Source organism: Megalobrama amblycephala, linkage group LG3, assembly GCF_018812025.1.
Source record: "Megalobrama amblycephala isolate DHTTF-2021 linkage group LG3, ASM1881202v1, whole genome shotgun sequence".
In the NCBI taxonomy this organism is placed as follows: domain Eukaryota; kingdom Metazoa; phylum Chordata; class Actinopteri; order Cypriniformes; family Xenocyprididae; genus Megalobrama; species Megalobrama amblycephala.
The window spans coordinates 15780987-15797889 of NC_063046.1; the positions used below are offsets into that span (position 1 = coordinate 15780987).

The 16903-nt window shown below is 37.9% G+C and overlaps 1 protein-coding gene across 7 annotated transcripts in view; it reads right to left on the minus strand.

Moving 5' to 3' along the window:
* Positions 1 to 16903, minus strand: part of dennd2b (DENN domain containing 2B) — a 61028-nt gene that overhangs the window by 17844 nt on the left and 26281 nt on the right. For 4 of the 7 annotated variants that reach the window (XM_048184200.1, XM_048184199.1, XM_048184198.1 and 1 more), the window contains 9 exons: positions 13629 to 14870; positions 10431 to 10567; positions 6463 to 6602; positions 6008 to 6223; positions 4935 to 5031; positions 4774 to 4818; positions 4120 to 4304; positions 3062 to 3171; positions 1696 to 1765 (listed from right to left, as the gene is read on the minus strand). In XM_048184200.1, coding sequence (XP_048040157.1) covers positions 1696 to 1765; positions 3062 to 3171; positions 4120 to 4304; positions 4774 to 4818; positions 4935 to 5031; positions 6008 to 6223; positions 6463 to 6602; positions 10431 to 10567; positions 13629 to 14377 — 1749 coding nt within the window. In that variant the 5' untranslated portion in view covers positions 14378 to 14870. Of the gene's footprint in view, positions 1 to 50; positions 1521 to 1695; positions 1766 to 3061; positions 3172 to 4119; positions 4305 to 4773; positions 4819 to 4934; positions 5032 to 6007; positions 6224 to 6462; positions 6603 to 10430; positions 10568 to 13628; positions 14871 to 16903 lie in introns of those variants that run through there. The other 3 variants (XM_048184204.1, XM_048184203.1, XM_048184202.1) reach the window with 2 other exon arrangements.

Sequence of the window (16903 nt, forward strand, 5' to 3'; positions counted from 1 at the left end):
AGAATTATTTCTTATTAATATACATGTTGAAAACATTTGTTCTGCTGCTTAATATTTTTGTGAAAACTGTGATACATTCTTTCAGGATTCTTTAATAAATAGAAAGTTAAAAGAATAGCATTTGTTTGAAATAGAAACCTTTTGTAACATTATAAATGTCTTTTCTGTCACTTTTGAGTTGCATTCACATTTAAGTTGATCACATTGATTAACAACTTGCTGACTCCAAACTTTTGAACGAGTGTAGATATCAGACTTCTCAACATATTGCATATTTTAGGCATCATTAATGTCAGTATTAAAAACATTGTGGGACTTGATAAGTATCAATAGTGATGGTCGGTTTAGCAAGTACCACTAAAATAAAGACAGAGAGAGAGAGAGAGAGAGAGAGAGAGAGAGAGCAGAACTTTGCTGCTCACAAAATTGCAGCTTGAAAACTTAAAAACCACATCAAAGGGATTTAGGTGAGTTAAAATGAGAGCCGTAGTTTCATGCTGTTTAAATGGATTTCTTTTAAAGCTTTTCTTTAAAACGTAATGGATGGAATCATTAAAATAGTTACCCCCTTTAAACATTGTCATCCCACTCAACATTTTATGAACTATGTTTTAGTATTCAATTCATAACCTAAAGTTAAAAACATGAAATAGTGCATGGTTCGAGTCTAAAATGGATGCAGAATGTCCAGTGTAAACACAGCACAGGTGCAGTTCCACAAAACGAATGAGTTGTCACACGCAATTCACTAAACAATCGAAAGTCTGGCTATTTTCTAGGAGTCCAACCAGGTTAGTGTCTCTCAAAACACACACACACAAAGAATCCCATTCCTCTTGTCCATATTAGGTATGCAATTCTCCTCTGCTGACTTTTTACAAATGGATGATTAATTCAAGCATGTGGAGCTGGGTTCAAATCCTCAGGAATGCCGCCCTCATGCCAGCCCCTGGACTTCCTCCCTGCAGGGAACACAGTCAACACTTCTCTCCACTGGGCCATTCAGACGCTTGAAAAGACGAGCTGAGAAATAATAGAAGCTAAAAAATCCCACAAGCCAATAATGAAGCAAATCACTTTAAATCTAAAACCGAACAACACAAGGCCACATCTATAAAAGCAAGTTCTGAACAAGCAACAGCTAAAACTGTTAACAGCTACTAAAGAATATCAATTACACATTTATCTTCTTTTATCTGCAGAACAAGCGTAAAGATGTATGAAATGCTTTAATGTCATTCTCAAACCACAGATAATCATTAACATGCACATTAATGCAAAACGTATGTATAACTCATAATAATAATAATAATGTACAGAAAAAGCACCACATTAAAAAAAAACAAGAAACATGCAGTTCACTACAACGTCCAAAAACAATAATCACCACAAAACTCCAAAGGACACAAATACATGACCGATTCTTACGGTACAACGACATCTTTTGATGGTTTGCATTTCCATGTGTCTCCTGAGAAACTCTCATTAAACCGGAGGAGACACTTTACGAGAATCTGTTTCTTTTTGAGCACAAAAAAAGAGCAAACCAAACACTTACTCAAGTGACTGACCAAAACCTCTATCCATATGCTTGGCCTTTAATTACGTGTGATGTAATATACAGTATACGTAAGGTTATACTAACAAAAACAAAAGGAGCAAGAAAAGCATCCATAATATGATAAAAAGACTTACCAGAAGCCGTCTGCAATACCCAAAGCGTCTACTGCCATCTTCTCCGGTGAGCATGAAAGAGAAGGTCTCACTATAGCAAATCAAAGACAGCCACCATTAGTACCCAAACCCCCATGCAGATCAAGTGATAAGAAGAAAAAGTGTTTAAAACCACTTGAGAAGAAATGCAATTGAGACTGAAGGCTTTGCCTTTGAGGCGTATCCTGTGGTTAGAAGACTTTATCAGGCAGCTAAGATGTTTGCAAAAAACCAAGAGTTGCAAGAGTTTATGACATGAGGTACTGGACTGCGAATACTTCTGGAAGTTTAAATTGAAACCGCAATGTTTCAGTTCAGTTGATGAATTGATTGTGGGATAGTGTTGTTCATAATGTAGTATAGAGTAGTGTAATATAGGGTAATTGTCTTGATTGAAGTGCCATTCCAACAAATCTCTATAAAATTGCTCTTGAAAGTAGCTTTTTTTTGTTGTTGTTGCCCAAAATGTGTTTTGTGCTCTTAAATTTGCTATTAAATGTACAGTAAAACCACCAAATGTTGGAAATGTAGACATACAAGTAGGGTTGCGTGATATTTTGGTTATCAGCCAATATTAGTGATTTATTTTTATCTTTTTAATGCCTTTATTCAGATAGGATAGTTGAAGAGTGGACAGGCAGCAAAATAGAAGGACCACATGCCAGGATTTGAACTAGGGTTGGATGAAGCACAACTACACTACATGTTGGAGCAAGGCTACTGGATTTTTTTTATATTTCTTAAGTCGATTTTTTATATTTAATTGTGGATGTCATCATTTAGCACTAACTTAAAGGCCCAGCACTAGATTACATCTAAGACTTTTTAAGAGCACTATTCCTATTTCTCTATTATATGGATTTTCTCATCTCAACTATTGAATTTTCTCATCATGAATAGTTATCAATATTTTATACTGGACATCAAAATGTCATTATAACAATTAACAGCTTATCAGTATAGGACAGAATTTTAATAATAGTATAGAGGTCTGCAATCCCATGCTGAGTGCAAATATGGGAGGGAAGATACTGATATGTGTGTGGGAAGCAGGAGAAAGAAATGAGTCGTGGGCCCCCGCAAAATATAATTATCTAATATTTGAAGCGTTGTGTGTTTAGAAATTGGAAAAAAAATGCCTATAGACCCCAGAACAAGACAGAATCTAACCGGACCAGGACTGAAAAATCAGCGTAGACCTCTTTGTACTGGCTTTTGTGGGCGGGAACTGGACAAAACCTGAAAGTTACTGATGGGTGAGGGATAAAATCTAACATATTTTTGGTGGAAGTGGGACATAATCTTGCTCTATATCAGAGCATCCCTACATACAAGGAAACAGTGATACCTGTTGTATTCAGACACAGGGCTCCAGTCTTTGGCATCAGGGAAGCAGAATTGCGGGATAGCCTTGAGTCTCTGCTCAGCTTCCCTCATCTGTTTGGTGAGTCTCTCTAACTGTGAGGGTCAGATGAAAAGACCTGGTTAGAAATCCATCTAATGTATTTACACAGTCTTTTTATTTTATCCCTTTAGATACTTCATTACTAAGTCAAGTATGTACAGAATATTTTTCCACCACACAAGGGGTCAATCCCCCGCTCTAATCACCACCCATGCCATCATCAGACCTCTGTTCTAGTTTAGAGCACAATGACAGAGTTGACCCTCTGTTGGGCAGAGTGTCAACATACTTCAGCCTCCCAAGAGAACACAATCACTAAAGCAGATCTCAGTCAATTAAAAACCTATCTCTGTAACTAAACATGATTGCTATGGCAATGATTTCCTGCTTACACCACTTATGTCAATACATCCCAACGATAAGAGCTCAAAGCATCCGTATTTTCAGCCCGGTTTCTAATAAATATAATGGCATACAAAACTACCATTCAAAAGTTATTTAATAAAAATATTTAAATAATTGCCTTATATTGGAATATCTGGTAACACTTTACTTAAAGCTTTAATATATAATGCATTATAAATGTATTTTTTGTGGAAACTGTGATACATTTTTTTCAGGATTCTTTGATAAAAGTATTAATGAATAAAAGCATTAATCTCTTTTTTAAAAATCTTAATGACCCCCAAACTTTTGAACAGTAGTATACAAAATCTGTTATCAAATATACAAACAACTACATTCCACCATCTGAATAAAAAACACTCAATATGAATGACATTCAGAAAGCAGTAAGGATTATATACAGTTATACATCAAGGCTTTATCTGGAAACTGTTTAACAGCAAATTTGTGAGAACTGATCCTAAAGGAGGCAGATAAAAGAATCCTTAAACAAACACTGATGTATATCTCACTTCAGCTACACGTTGGTAGGCATCAGATGTTGTGCAAATGTCAAACAAACATAGTGTCTCCTCTTTTTTACAGAGAATATTCACCTTGGGGAACTGGTAGGTAACTTCTGGAGTATAAGAGTTTTTGGTGGGCTTCTTCTTCAGTGAGACCACCACAAAGTACTCAAAGAGCTCCCTTTCCTGCCACTCGATCAACTGCAGCTCCAGCGTCCTGTAACTGGGTGCACTTCGCAGCATAGACTGCAGCTTCAGTAACCTCTGAGTGTGGGCTGTGAAAAAAAAAAAAAAAAAATCACATGATATCACAGGCAGCATATACAATGTGAAAGAACTGTGTATGTATATTGTGTGTACATGGTTATTTTCAATATAATGTTCATGTCTGGTAATAAGATTTCTAATGTAACAGACCATGTGTGGAGCTTAATTTACAACTAAAAATAAAATGAAAAAAAAAAAAAAAAAAAAAAAAAAATATATATATATATATATATATATATATATATATATATATATATATATATATAAATATACAAATGAAAGCCAATTCAAAATATTAATAAATACTAAAATAGTATATAAAGAATAGTAAAATAACACTGCTCAGGTTTGAGCAGGTTTCATTTACTTGTGACAAATCACAGGGTCATGTGATGTCGTTTGCTCAAAGGACAGAGTCTCTGAGCAGCGCTCAACTCAAACACACTGCCCTCTCAGCAATATGTGCTGATCCCTCACCTTTGAACCTGTCATCAGAGTCGCTTTCACTCTCACTGTTGTCATCTACAAACAGAGAAAAGGTCAGGTTGATGTCAAAGGGTCAACTGACAACATTTTTCGGTCTGGACATGAACAACTGGAGCACATTCTGAGAGATTACATCATGGTAAAATCTTTACCTCTTAGAGACGCAGTTTCTATGTTTGAAAGTGAAAGCTTCTTTAGTCTCTTCTTGCCTCTTTTTGTACAGTAGATAGAGTTTATTCTTTGCACCACCTGACAGGGGGAAAAATGCATTTTAACAAATTGAAAATGACTTTCAAACTGCCCCTTATGTACACATTTACCCTGGAATGTTATTAAGTTTTGAGGCTGCTCTGTCCAGATGGAAAAGTTATTGATTTTAGCTATCAGTGAGCTCCTAAAAGCCACTGGGACCACTCTATAGCAACTTGTAAAATGTCTGGAAAGGGAAAAACAGTGAAACTAAATCTTTCAGTCCTTCAGGGCATTTTTTTTTTTCCATTCTTCAGAGTGATATGTGAACTTGAGCAATAGACTCTATGTTTTCTGCTTTTTTTGGACCCTGCAGCATGTAAACATTAAGGTTATGGGCATTACAATTGTGTGTGGTTGAAGGTGTTTTCCCTACAAAAACATCCAGGAGCAGTGGAAAATTAGCTGCAAGGCTGATGGATGTGTTGCACCTAGATCTGATGAGCCAACTTTATCTCCTAATGTTGGCAAAACCGTCTCAAAAACATAACGCTTAAAGTCTTTCACTCCTTCAGGTGTTACCATTCACAGCATACAAAGACTGCTACACAGACTGCTATTTGTGCATTCCCTATTTATTCCAGGCACATAGATCTGGAAATCCATTTTCCATTCACCTTAAAGAAGGGTTTCCCAAAACAGGTTTTTTTGAGTTGATGTAAAACTAACAATTAAATAATAAAAATGTAAAATTGAAATAAATCAAAAATCAAATAATTTCAAAATAAAACAATAAAAAATATTTTATTTCTTTACTTGAATGTCATGTAACCTTTACAGACATTAGAGAACCATAAACAGGCAAATGTGTTGTTAAATTATTGATATATTACCTTAAAATCTCAGTTACTTCAAGTAAATATTTTATGTCAAAGGGGTTTGGCTGACAAAAAAAGTTTGCAAATCCCTGCCTTAATGAAAAAAACTAAACAACAACAAACTGCTCATTTCACTCCATTCTACCCTCACTGTTTACCTTGGGGACTCGTTTCTGCCTGTGGGAGGCCAAGGTATCGGTGGCAGGGTTCAGGCTGTCATCTAATAGGCCACAAGGGGAGGAAGGCATGCCCAGCTGGGGCAGCAGCAGCATGTCATCATGACTGTGCCTCTTAGACAAGCGGGATGTGCGCTGGCTCTTCCTGTCAGCAGGGCCTGGCAGCCGCAGAGACTGACTACTCGGTTTAGAGGGCAGCTGGTGAGAGGGAAGTCGATAAGAAATTAATCTTTTAGCATAACTAAAAGGTGCAGACATATATAGTAAATTCAATATTTGTGCTCTTAAAAAGTGCATAACAATACAGTACAATATATTGCAAAGTACTATACTAAAGTTACTAACAATATGGGGAATTAATGCATTAATACAGAGCATTGATTTCAAATAAAAATCATATTAACACAGCCTTTATTTTACACAGCCAAAGAAACTACCTGGGGAGATGTTACGGACTTCCTGTCCTGGGAGGTCCACATTCTGTTGAGTGAGTCCCGAGACCTCTCGGGTAACAGGCGGGAATTTCTGGCCAGACATCTCCTCACTGGATCTACATCCTCATATGGATTCTCTTTCTCTGTTTGTAGAAGAGAAGAGGAGAGAGAGAGAGAGAGAGAGAGCACAACTCAGACTAAAACCAAACACCAGCTGCCCAGGAGCCGACTTAAAAGGTAGCGAGGTAACATGTCTTCTTAAGGAGTGAGTGGGAGAGAGGCAAACTGATAGGGAAAGGGTGGGCAGAAGTTATGGAAGGCGGTGGAAAATGATAATGAAAAGAAGGAGCCGGAGGCACCCAACGGGGCAGCTATTGAGTGCTGGGAAAGGATTATTCATGGAAGTTTACTGCAGGCGTGCTTGAAACTCAAGTGCATCGTCTCAAAAACAGTTTCTGTTGGACATAAGCCTTTGGACAGCATTCTGTCTCCTGAAATAAGGGCCAGTGATGAGTCAAGATAAGAGAATGCAGACAGTGCAGAACCCTAGTCTGACTCTGCACAGGACTCCATAATAACAAATAATATTAGAAATAAGTTGAATCCAGCTTCTTCGACAAAATGTGTTTTCTTTTTGCTAACATGTTTTCTCACGTACAAGGGTGGATCACTCGCTCACCTAAGGATATAAATAAAGTTGTGCTTTCCCCTTTAAGAAACTTTGGCAGACTGATGGGCTGCGAGAAGTGAGGACAGGGTGACCTGAATACGGGCCGTAAGAGGTTTCAACTCTAATGTGGAAGCACACTACCATTACATATACATACACTATCAATATTTTGGTGGAAACTGTGATATATTTCAAGATTCTTTGATGAATAGAAAGAATATAATTTGAAATTAAAATCTTTTGTAATACTGTTCATGATTGTACTCTCATTTTGATTAATTTAATGAATCATTGCTGAATGAAAGTATTCATTTATTAGTACATATTGGTTAAATAACCAGATGTTATATAAGCAGCACAGTTATATAATGAATATAATGAAGTCCTCTAATTAGAATCATTCTTTCCATGTCACCAATTCCTGGCTGTCAAGACAGTGTAATGAAACCAAAGGTCTGAATGCTGCCAGTTTCAATATGATGTAACAGCAGTTGTGCACATCCCACACACAAAAAATAACTTTTTTCTGTTGTTTTCTTATTGTAACACACTGGCATATCACACATTTTTCATGAAGTAATCATGCTAATTTCAGTTTGAAATCTGGATCTTGGCAGAGTATAACTTAAGGCTAAGATCTTATCTGTTCAGTTTATGTGGCCTCTTGTCAAAGAAAACATTACCCCTTCTGCAACCATTTTGTAATATGCCACATATATTAACACTTTTGCAAGAAAAAAAATTGTCAAAAGTGCCACCAAGTGAACTTAATCACAGCATAACTTCTTGTGAATAGCTTGATTGAAGGCAAATAACTACCATACATACAACAAACTACAGCCTGACCTCATGAGATGTACTGCTGAGATTTGCCCTAGTGCCATTAAGGCTGAGAGGCACAATGACAGGCCAGCAATTGCTCAGACTCAAAGTGCTCTGTGAGACTCCCAAACGAAGCAATGTAATGACAGCATGCTGGAGAAATGATATGCCTCCCTGACCACTCACATACAGGAGGGTACTAATCAACTTCTCTACTTACAGGAGCTCCACAAAACACACAGACAAAAGGAGAGAGAGTGGGCAATCCTAACCAAAACATACTGTGCTTCTGTTTACACAATAGGTTTTTCAAAGGAAAGGACACTGAGTGCTTTATGAGTGACTGAGAAGTACACAATGTCAGTATCAGACTACCAATAAAAGCAACACAGCAGACGCAACCATTTTGCGGTCTTCCCAAGAGCACCATGCAGTCATGTGAATTGAGGAACGGCCTTCACATGAAATAGCTTTGTGACGTGTAAACAAGCAGAAGGCGCTTTTTGTCTGAAAGAAAAGCCAAAAAACAGGAATGAATGAATTCTAACTGAAAGCGACACTGACACTTTTTTCATTTTAAATACTGTAAAGCTGCTTGCTGTAAAGCAATATATTGTTTAAAGTGGTATATAATTAAACTTGACTGAAGTGCTGTATTGCAGAGCTTGTGCAAACATATGCACATCACAAAGATCAGATGCTTCCTTAACTGCTGTTTTCTCTCCACTGTCAATTTCATTGTGTTTATTTTGTTAGAGGAAAACCAGACAGTTGACGGTAGCCATTGACTTTCATAGTAGGAAAAAAATGGCTACGTCAACTGTCTGGTTACCAACATTTTTCAAAATATCTTCTTTTTCGTTCAATAGAAGAAAGAAACTCATACAGGTTTGGAATTTCGGGTGAACTATCCCTTTAAGGACTGAAGGAAGAAAGTAGCCTTTGTTGGAGACTGTATATCATTGTGACATGAAGCAATTTATCTCACTGTAAATATGACCTGGCCATCTGGAGATATTTGGCCAATCCATTATCGCTACATTAATGTGCATTGCATATGGGGGATATGGCATAACTGCCACCAGACGACACAGGCACTGTGCCAAAATGCAAAGTGAAAAATCCAAACTTTTAACCTAAGAGAAGGTTACAGGCTAACATATGCATATCATAAATAATGTTTACATTTTGAACTTTTGGTGATATTTCAGTAGAAAACAGGGCTGAAACCTTAGGTTATTTGGTGACAGCCTGTGAAAACAGACTATCTGATGTGCTAACCACAGCCCAGTGCTTCTGGAGACCACCCTTAGATGCCTCTGTCAGACTCTGTTACACCAATCTCAGCTCAGTGGTTAGAGCATAGAGCCACATAGAGGCCATATATTTCTCTGGAACTAATCAGCATTCGTAAAAATGCGCAACCACAATGCTTGATCCCACACCCGAGGTGTTCGCTAGAACAATGGAACCGTTGTCAGGGGGAAAAAGCTGAGAGTCACACACTTCTCAACCGCTAGAGACTCATGCGCCGCCTGGACCCAGTGCCTATCATCATTTCTAGAACAACATGCAGCAAAGGCTGTTTTCTTGGCTGTAGAACTGACAATATGACATTTAAACGTCAAGCCTACCACAAACTTCTTTCAATTCGTTTGCCAACTTGGCAACTTTTTCAACCAGACTCCTTTACGGCGCACCTGATGCCCTAGCCTCATCAGCAATAGCGAGACAGAGATTTACAGTCTGGCCACAGGGCAAGACCCACGAACACTGTAACAATGTCAAGCCCCTCAGGGTCTGAGCATTAGTGCATACAGACTATTTCCTGCCAGGAAGGAATTTCGCACATAAAATCAGCCAGCGCCACATGCCAGTACTTCATCACCTTCAGTAGACAAAAAAGGGAATTTAACCAGAGCTTGTGTGAAGAGTACACAATCAGCAAACAATTAAAAAGGTAATATAATTTAAAAAAATAATATAAAAGTTTAAATATATAATAAAGATTTTTTTTTAAATTAAAAACATATGAAAAATAGGAAAAATTATAGGAAGAATTATAATTTATGATATTATATAAAATTAATAAAGTATTATATAAAATAAAAATGTTGTTATTTTATATATTGTTATAATTATTATATACATTGTTTGAAATATATATATATATATATATATATATATATATATATATATATAAATTTAAAATATTAAACATTAATTTAAAATATAAAATTATATATAAAAAAGATAATATTTTTAATAATAACCTATGTTATAAAAAATAAAAATATATTAAATCTTATAAAATATGATAAACATTATAAATATAAAATAAATACTTTTATTCCATTATAAAATTAAATATAACTAATAAAAGGCTTTCCCAAGTCATTTTCATATTCATCAGTTACAACTTTAGCAAACAATCAAAATGAGCAGGAAGGATCTATCACCAACTGTTGGCTGTTCTTACCCACTATGTCCTCATAGGCATTCTCCTCGAGCGTGCTCTTGGAGCTGGGCCGACTGTGGTTCTCTGTGCCATTCTCTGTGGGTGAGGAGGGATATGACGAAGGCAGGCTGACAGCATCTTCTGACTCACACGATTCTCTAGAAACAAACAGAGATAAAGAAAAATCACAGCTTTGGACATGACTCTTGGTTATGCAAACATCTTTCATTTGGACGATCACAATCAGGCAAGACCACCTGAGAAGACTAAAGTGTTTTCACTTTTGAGGATCTTAAATGTGTCCAATCACTCAACAGTTCTTCTGGAAGACACCGATTAAGATGATAAGCAACAAGAGAGGATTAAACAACGTGCTTGACCTTATATAGTTCTCACCTCTGATCTGATGGCAGTTTCTTTTTTTATGTAAAAGATGCCAAAATGCATTTGCATGAAAATATACACACAATAACATGGTTGGAAAGCTAACCAAAAATTGGAACCCCAAATTAGCACTTTGACATGACACAATCTAATTGCTTGCCTATAGACTCTAGGCCAGCCACAGGAATGACAAACATGGGCTCAAGTGCAGAGCAGTAGAAATGCTCCAGCACATGAGGTTCTTCATCACGAGAACCTGGCAGCTCTCCATACCCAGTAACTGGGCTAAACAATCCATGTGCCAAAGATCATTCACAAGGCCATGAGGAATATGAGCTATAAACAACATGAGAGCCTTCAAAAAAGCCAAAAAACCAGCACCATGAAGCAGTGTTATATCAACTTAACAAGAAGAGATGAAGCAATGTCTCTGAGGTCTTTGAACCTCCAAAAACATATTTCCTTTTCTTTATTTCACTGGTGGGTTTTCTAAAAATGAACTCAGAAGTGTTTTATGGAACTGTTGAAGTTATTGCTAATGCTATTTTTGGACCTCTGAACTAAATTTGGAGAATTAAACATTAATAAGCATTTCCCATTTCAGCAGTATCAGTTTGAATCTCAAGGTGAAGATAAAAGAAGGGAAAAAGATGCTGTGTGCCATACACGGAACAATTGTGTAACATTTGACATTGCAACAAATTCACCTAATATGGTAAAATTATGGAGCCCTGAGAAAACCAGCATCTCCATGTTGATATCTGTTTGCCATCAAATGCCTGACAGGAACTTTCATTTTGCCTTCTTGATTTGAAACATAAGAATCTGTGAAACTGTAGAGGCCAATTCACTGTGAGAGACTATGAAGTCAGAAACAAAAGCCAATAATTCAAAGTCCAGAGCTATATCAACAAAACAAATGCTTGGCCTGTGGTCCTTATCCTTTTCAACATTCTTGGGACAAGTTTTATACACTTCATTATCCAAGAAAAATAAATGATCTCTTGTTCGTGGGGGAACCGACTAAGTGGAAGTACACAAATTCAGTGCTTCTCAGTCATTTTCTGACATGTTTTTTCTATCTCCAAAACAAATCTGTCTGTCTAGTCTTTAGTTTGGATTTACTGGAGGTTTAAATCTAGATATTAGTGGGTCTGACACTTTTAAATAAAACACTCAATAAAACAACAGTACTATGACAAGTACTTCAACAATATGAGCAATGTAGACAACAAAAAAATTACACCATTGAATGAAGGTATGAGCTGTGGTGTTTAAAATAATAGTTCACCTAAAAATGAAAATTCTATCATTATTTACTCAAGTCTTTCAAAACCTGTAATTACTTTTGTCGATATTGACTGAAAATCTTCCCCTGCACCATAGCTCTAATATCTCATTCACATTCATACTGCACAAGAGCCAATGCTGTTTGTCAAAAATGGTATAATACTTTTGAATAAGTAATCTGTTAAAGTTCCCCTGTAGTCAAGAATCCCCTAAATCTCATCTTTGATCACCCAAATGACATATTTAAACTTTTTTTTCCTGTGAAAATAATTTCTTCATGCCTTAACATAGCTTAAATGTAACTTTACAACCTTGCTACATTTCATATATGTGGATCTATGAATATGCAAAATGCTACACGATGGCAAGTGGAAATGCTGGTTTAATTCAGCTGTATATTATTGAACCAGAACCTGATTCAAGAGAAGAAGAAGAAGAACGAATTATACAAGTTCGTCTACAAGTCGATGTATCAGAATGGTAATGCATTTCATGTATTGCTCTCTAACTCGGACACATAACGGTAATTGATATGATTAGCCTTTTGCTTGACAACGTTATCAAACTGCTAATAATGTGTTGCTGGTGTTATGTCACACAAACAACCACATTCCTGTTCGCCATCTCAGAGTTAGACAGCTGCCTTCTAAAAACAGTATCCTTAGAAACGCTTTGAAAGTCAGCGAAGAAAGGCATATAGTTCATCATAACATCGTAAAATATATCATATACATAGTTCCCCTGCTATACTGCTAAATGTAACCGATTTTTCATATCAACAGAAAAATATATCAGGATAACCTGGCTTTTATTGAGACCCCCCTGCTTTGCAGCATAATTAACGACAGGCTAAATCCCGCCTCGCACATTGTCAATCAATCAATCAATCAATTTCAAACCACGTTTTTTTTTAGAACTATCTTAGGTTCACTGCAGTCTTAAGGAGAAAATACTCAACAATGGTGTTGACTGATGAATTTGCACATGATTTGTCTTAAAGCACATTAAAAAAACACCACATAGACCAGGGGTGGGCAATGTCGTTCCTGGAGAGCCACAGTCCTGCAGAGTTTAGCTCCAACCCTGATAAAAACTCACCTGCCTGTAGCTTTCGAGTAACCCTTAAGACCTTGATTATAGGTTATGACTTGATTATGACTTGGAATACAGCAAACAAGTCATATGGAATATAGCACTCCACTTTAATTACGATTTGTTTTGGTCTTTTTGAAGATTGATAGACTATGGTGACTGTATGTTTGCAATGTGCGGAAAAGATCAACTTAAATATTCTCCTAGATTTTGTCTTGGTTGAAGGAACCCATTAAGCATCAAAGCTAGTATCCGGACAGTTGTCAGTTTGATCCTCGTGAGGAGCAAGCCATGAGCCATCACCATTGTGCCCTTGAGCAAAACACTTATCCCCAATTTGCATTGTATATCTATTTCATGATTATTTCGATAAATTAATCTTCCAAATAACTACATACTACTATACTGACAGGCATGCCATTCATACAATGTGGAAGAGAATCATGATCTCACCTGTCTTGAGTCTTCTTTGGTAAGCTTTCATCTATCTTGGAATTTCTCATTATAGCAGGTGCTGGTGTGGAAGGAAGTGGAGGCGGAGATTCAGTGGTTGGAGGTAGACCATTACCAGGCAACAAACCTTTGTGGTTCCGGTTTGCATCATACTCAAATGTTCGTTTGGGTTTGGGCAAAGGGTTTACTGTAATTCCTGAAGAGTCCTGTACCGTTGGGAGTTCTGGGCTCTCTGACCTGGTAGAGCTGATGCTGAACCTCTGCTTGAGCTTAGAGAGTCTGTCAGCTTCGGGTTCAGTGGCCACAGAGCAGATGCTGCTCCGCTTGCTGCCACAAGTGCTGTCCAAGTCCTCGGTCCCACTGAAAGTGTAAGACTTCTGTCTGGACTTGTCAAGGCCGTAGCAATTGCTAAGATACTGTGGTGGAGATGAAGAGGGACTTTCCTTTAATGCCTGTTCAATTTTTTGAATGCGGCTGAGCACGGCTGAAGTCTCCTTGCGTGCCGACAGCGTACGGAGGAAAATCCCTGAGGACTCTGTCTTTGAAGGCCTTTTCTGGAACCTTACAGGAGCTTCTCGATCCGATACATGCTCATCTTCCTCAGTCTCAGGGTAAGAGCACTCGGAAAATGCCGTGCTCATCCTCCTCACACCCTTAAAGTCAAAGGTCTTCTCGCTGCAGGGTGAGGATAGCAGACTTGGACAACCCTCGCTCCCACCTCCAGGCCTCTTCTCCAGGCAAAGGCTCATCCTAGGCAGAGCCGCCTTCCGACCCTCCCATTCCGAGATCTTTTTGCGTATGGCGACAGATGAGGCACAGGTCCCCGTACAACTAAGTGAGAGTGTGCGCTTGTGCCCAAGCTTGGTGGTAGGTCCTACTGAAAGAGTACTCCAGCTGAGGGGTCCAGCATTCAATCCATCCCCCACCGGGGGGGTCGGTTGTGGCTGGTTCTCCTTCTGATCCTGGTTATCGCTGCTTGGTGGCTTATGGATGGTGAGTGTTTTGTCCAGACAGCTAATGCTCCTAGATTTGGAGAGTCTGCTTTGACATTCAAAGTCAGTGGAGAGAGAGGCACCACTTCTCAAGCTGGTGGTCTTACAGCTCCAGTTCTTTTGGGTCCAGAGTTTAGCGTCAGCTTTAGCGTACCTTCCCGGCTGACTGCCGTCCTCACTGCCAGTGAGATGAGAGGAACCTGGCTCTTTTCCAGTAGTAAGAATTGGAGGTGTGGACACAGATTGACACCTGAAACAAGAGTAAATCAGGAGAAAGAGTAAGAAACCCTCCAATAAAGTATGCTTGGCACAGAAAAGTGTTATATCCTCAGACAGTTACTATGAATAAGAACACAAAAAAATTTACTACAAAATGTGTTATAATCAGAACAAGTAACATAATACTGCATACATAGTAATGCAAAAGGAGAACTTTGAAACCGATTTCAGATAAAAGTTATGTCTAATATGAGAAAGAACAATAACAATCTGACATAAATTTGGCAAGCCAGTGCAAACAGAATAACAAATCATTCCACACAATGATTTTGAAGAACATTTATATTGACCTCCCAAACAAAAAAAAACATTGAAACTTGAGGGATATAAATGAACTCACCCTCACTAACCCACAAATTTTTTCTTAGCTGTATGTCCTCTGTAGTAACGGTTTCTCTTTGCCTACATGTCAACCTCAGCTTCCTCATCATTCTCAGGCCCATTGTTCACTCAGCAAACAGACGCTGCTCACTGCTGAGCAATGAGATTAAAGACCCTGCTGACCTCATTTCAGTCTCCTCAGACACACAAACACTTTCTCATCCACCTCAAAATGCCACTCATAAGCTTCCAGGAACTAGAATTTGACTTGGCCCACACCTCTGTGAAATTGAGGCAGGCAGATCTGATGTCACAGCAGTGGTTAGAATAACAAGTGGAAGCTGGGAGGAAGCCAAGAGTATGATCCAGGGTGCAGGTTGAGACAGATCAACCAAAAACCTCACCATAAAGCCCTTCCCAAGAAAAAGGGAAGACAAACGCCATGCCACCTGCAGCCTCGCTGGTGTTGCATAGAAATGAGTGTACAGTCAGTGTCCCACATTCACAAAATACATCACCACCAGATATTACAAGCAGACACATCACATTGGTTGTCTGTAGAAACTTGTTGCACAGAAACCCATTGTTCTCATCTTTCACAAATTTTACATACCAAACACAGTTTTGTTTTAAATGATCAAAAGGTTCACCCAACATAGGCATTAACTGTATAAAAAAATCTATTTTACTTTATCAAAAAATGAACCACTATATTCTACATTACCATCTAAAGTAGAGAAAGCCAAATATGATAAACAAGTATTTAATATAAATATAAAAACGTACACACTACTGTTCAAAAGTTCGGGTCAGTAAGATTTTCTTTAAAGAAATTAACACATTTATTCAGCAAGGACACATTAAATTGTTCAAAAGCGATAATAAAGCCCTTAAGACGTTACAAAAAAATCTTTCACATTAATGCTGTTCTTTTATCATGGCTTAAAAAACATATTAAGCAGAACATCGGTTTTCAATTATATTATGGTATCTTCAGCTGTATTAAATCTTCAATCATTACTGGCAGATTTATTTACATAATGAACTTGTATTTCTTAACTTGTACTTGTATTTCGTTCTGAAGATAAAGCTCTTCGCATGAAATGGTGACAAGAAATTGTCATATTTGAGTCTGACTAATATATAATGCGTTCTAAAAAAAAGCGAAAGTGACACGTGAAGGCCAGTGGTAATCCATACTTGGAATTTGTCCTCTGCATCCAAGTTAGTGCACACACGTGAGTAGTGAACACACACACACACACACACACACACACACACACACACACACACTGTAAACCGTGGACACACACACCCGGAGCAGTGGGCAGTCATTTTTGCTGTGGTGCCTGGGGAGCAATTGGGGGATAGGTGCCTTGCTCAAGAGCACCTGAGTCATTTCCTGCCGGTATTGAGAATCGAACCTTCAGGTTACCAGTTACACTCTCTAACCATTAGGCCATGACTGCCTAAAGCTTGAGGTTCAGCCTTTACAATGGATCCCCGGCTTGAGAAAAACATTCTAATCCTGGATAATCAAAGGATGGACAGATGCCAAATCTGATAAAAAGAGATGGAGGATATTGTTTAAGAGGACAATCTTTGCATCAAGGCTGTTATTAATAGCACAAGTAACTTTTAGAATCTTTGTTCAGATGTTTTTTATAGAATAACACAGCATAT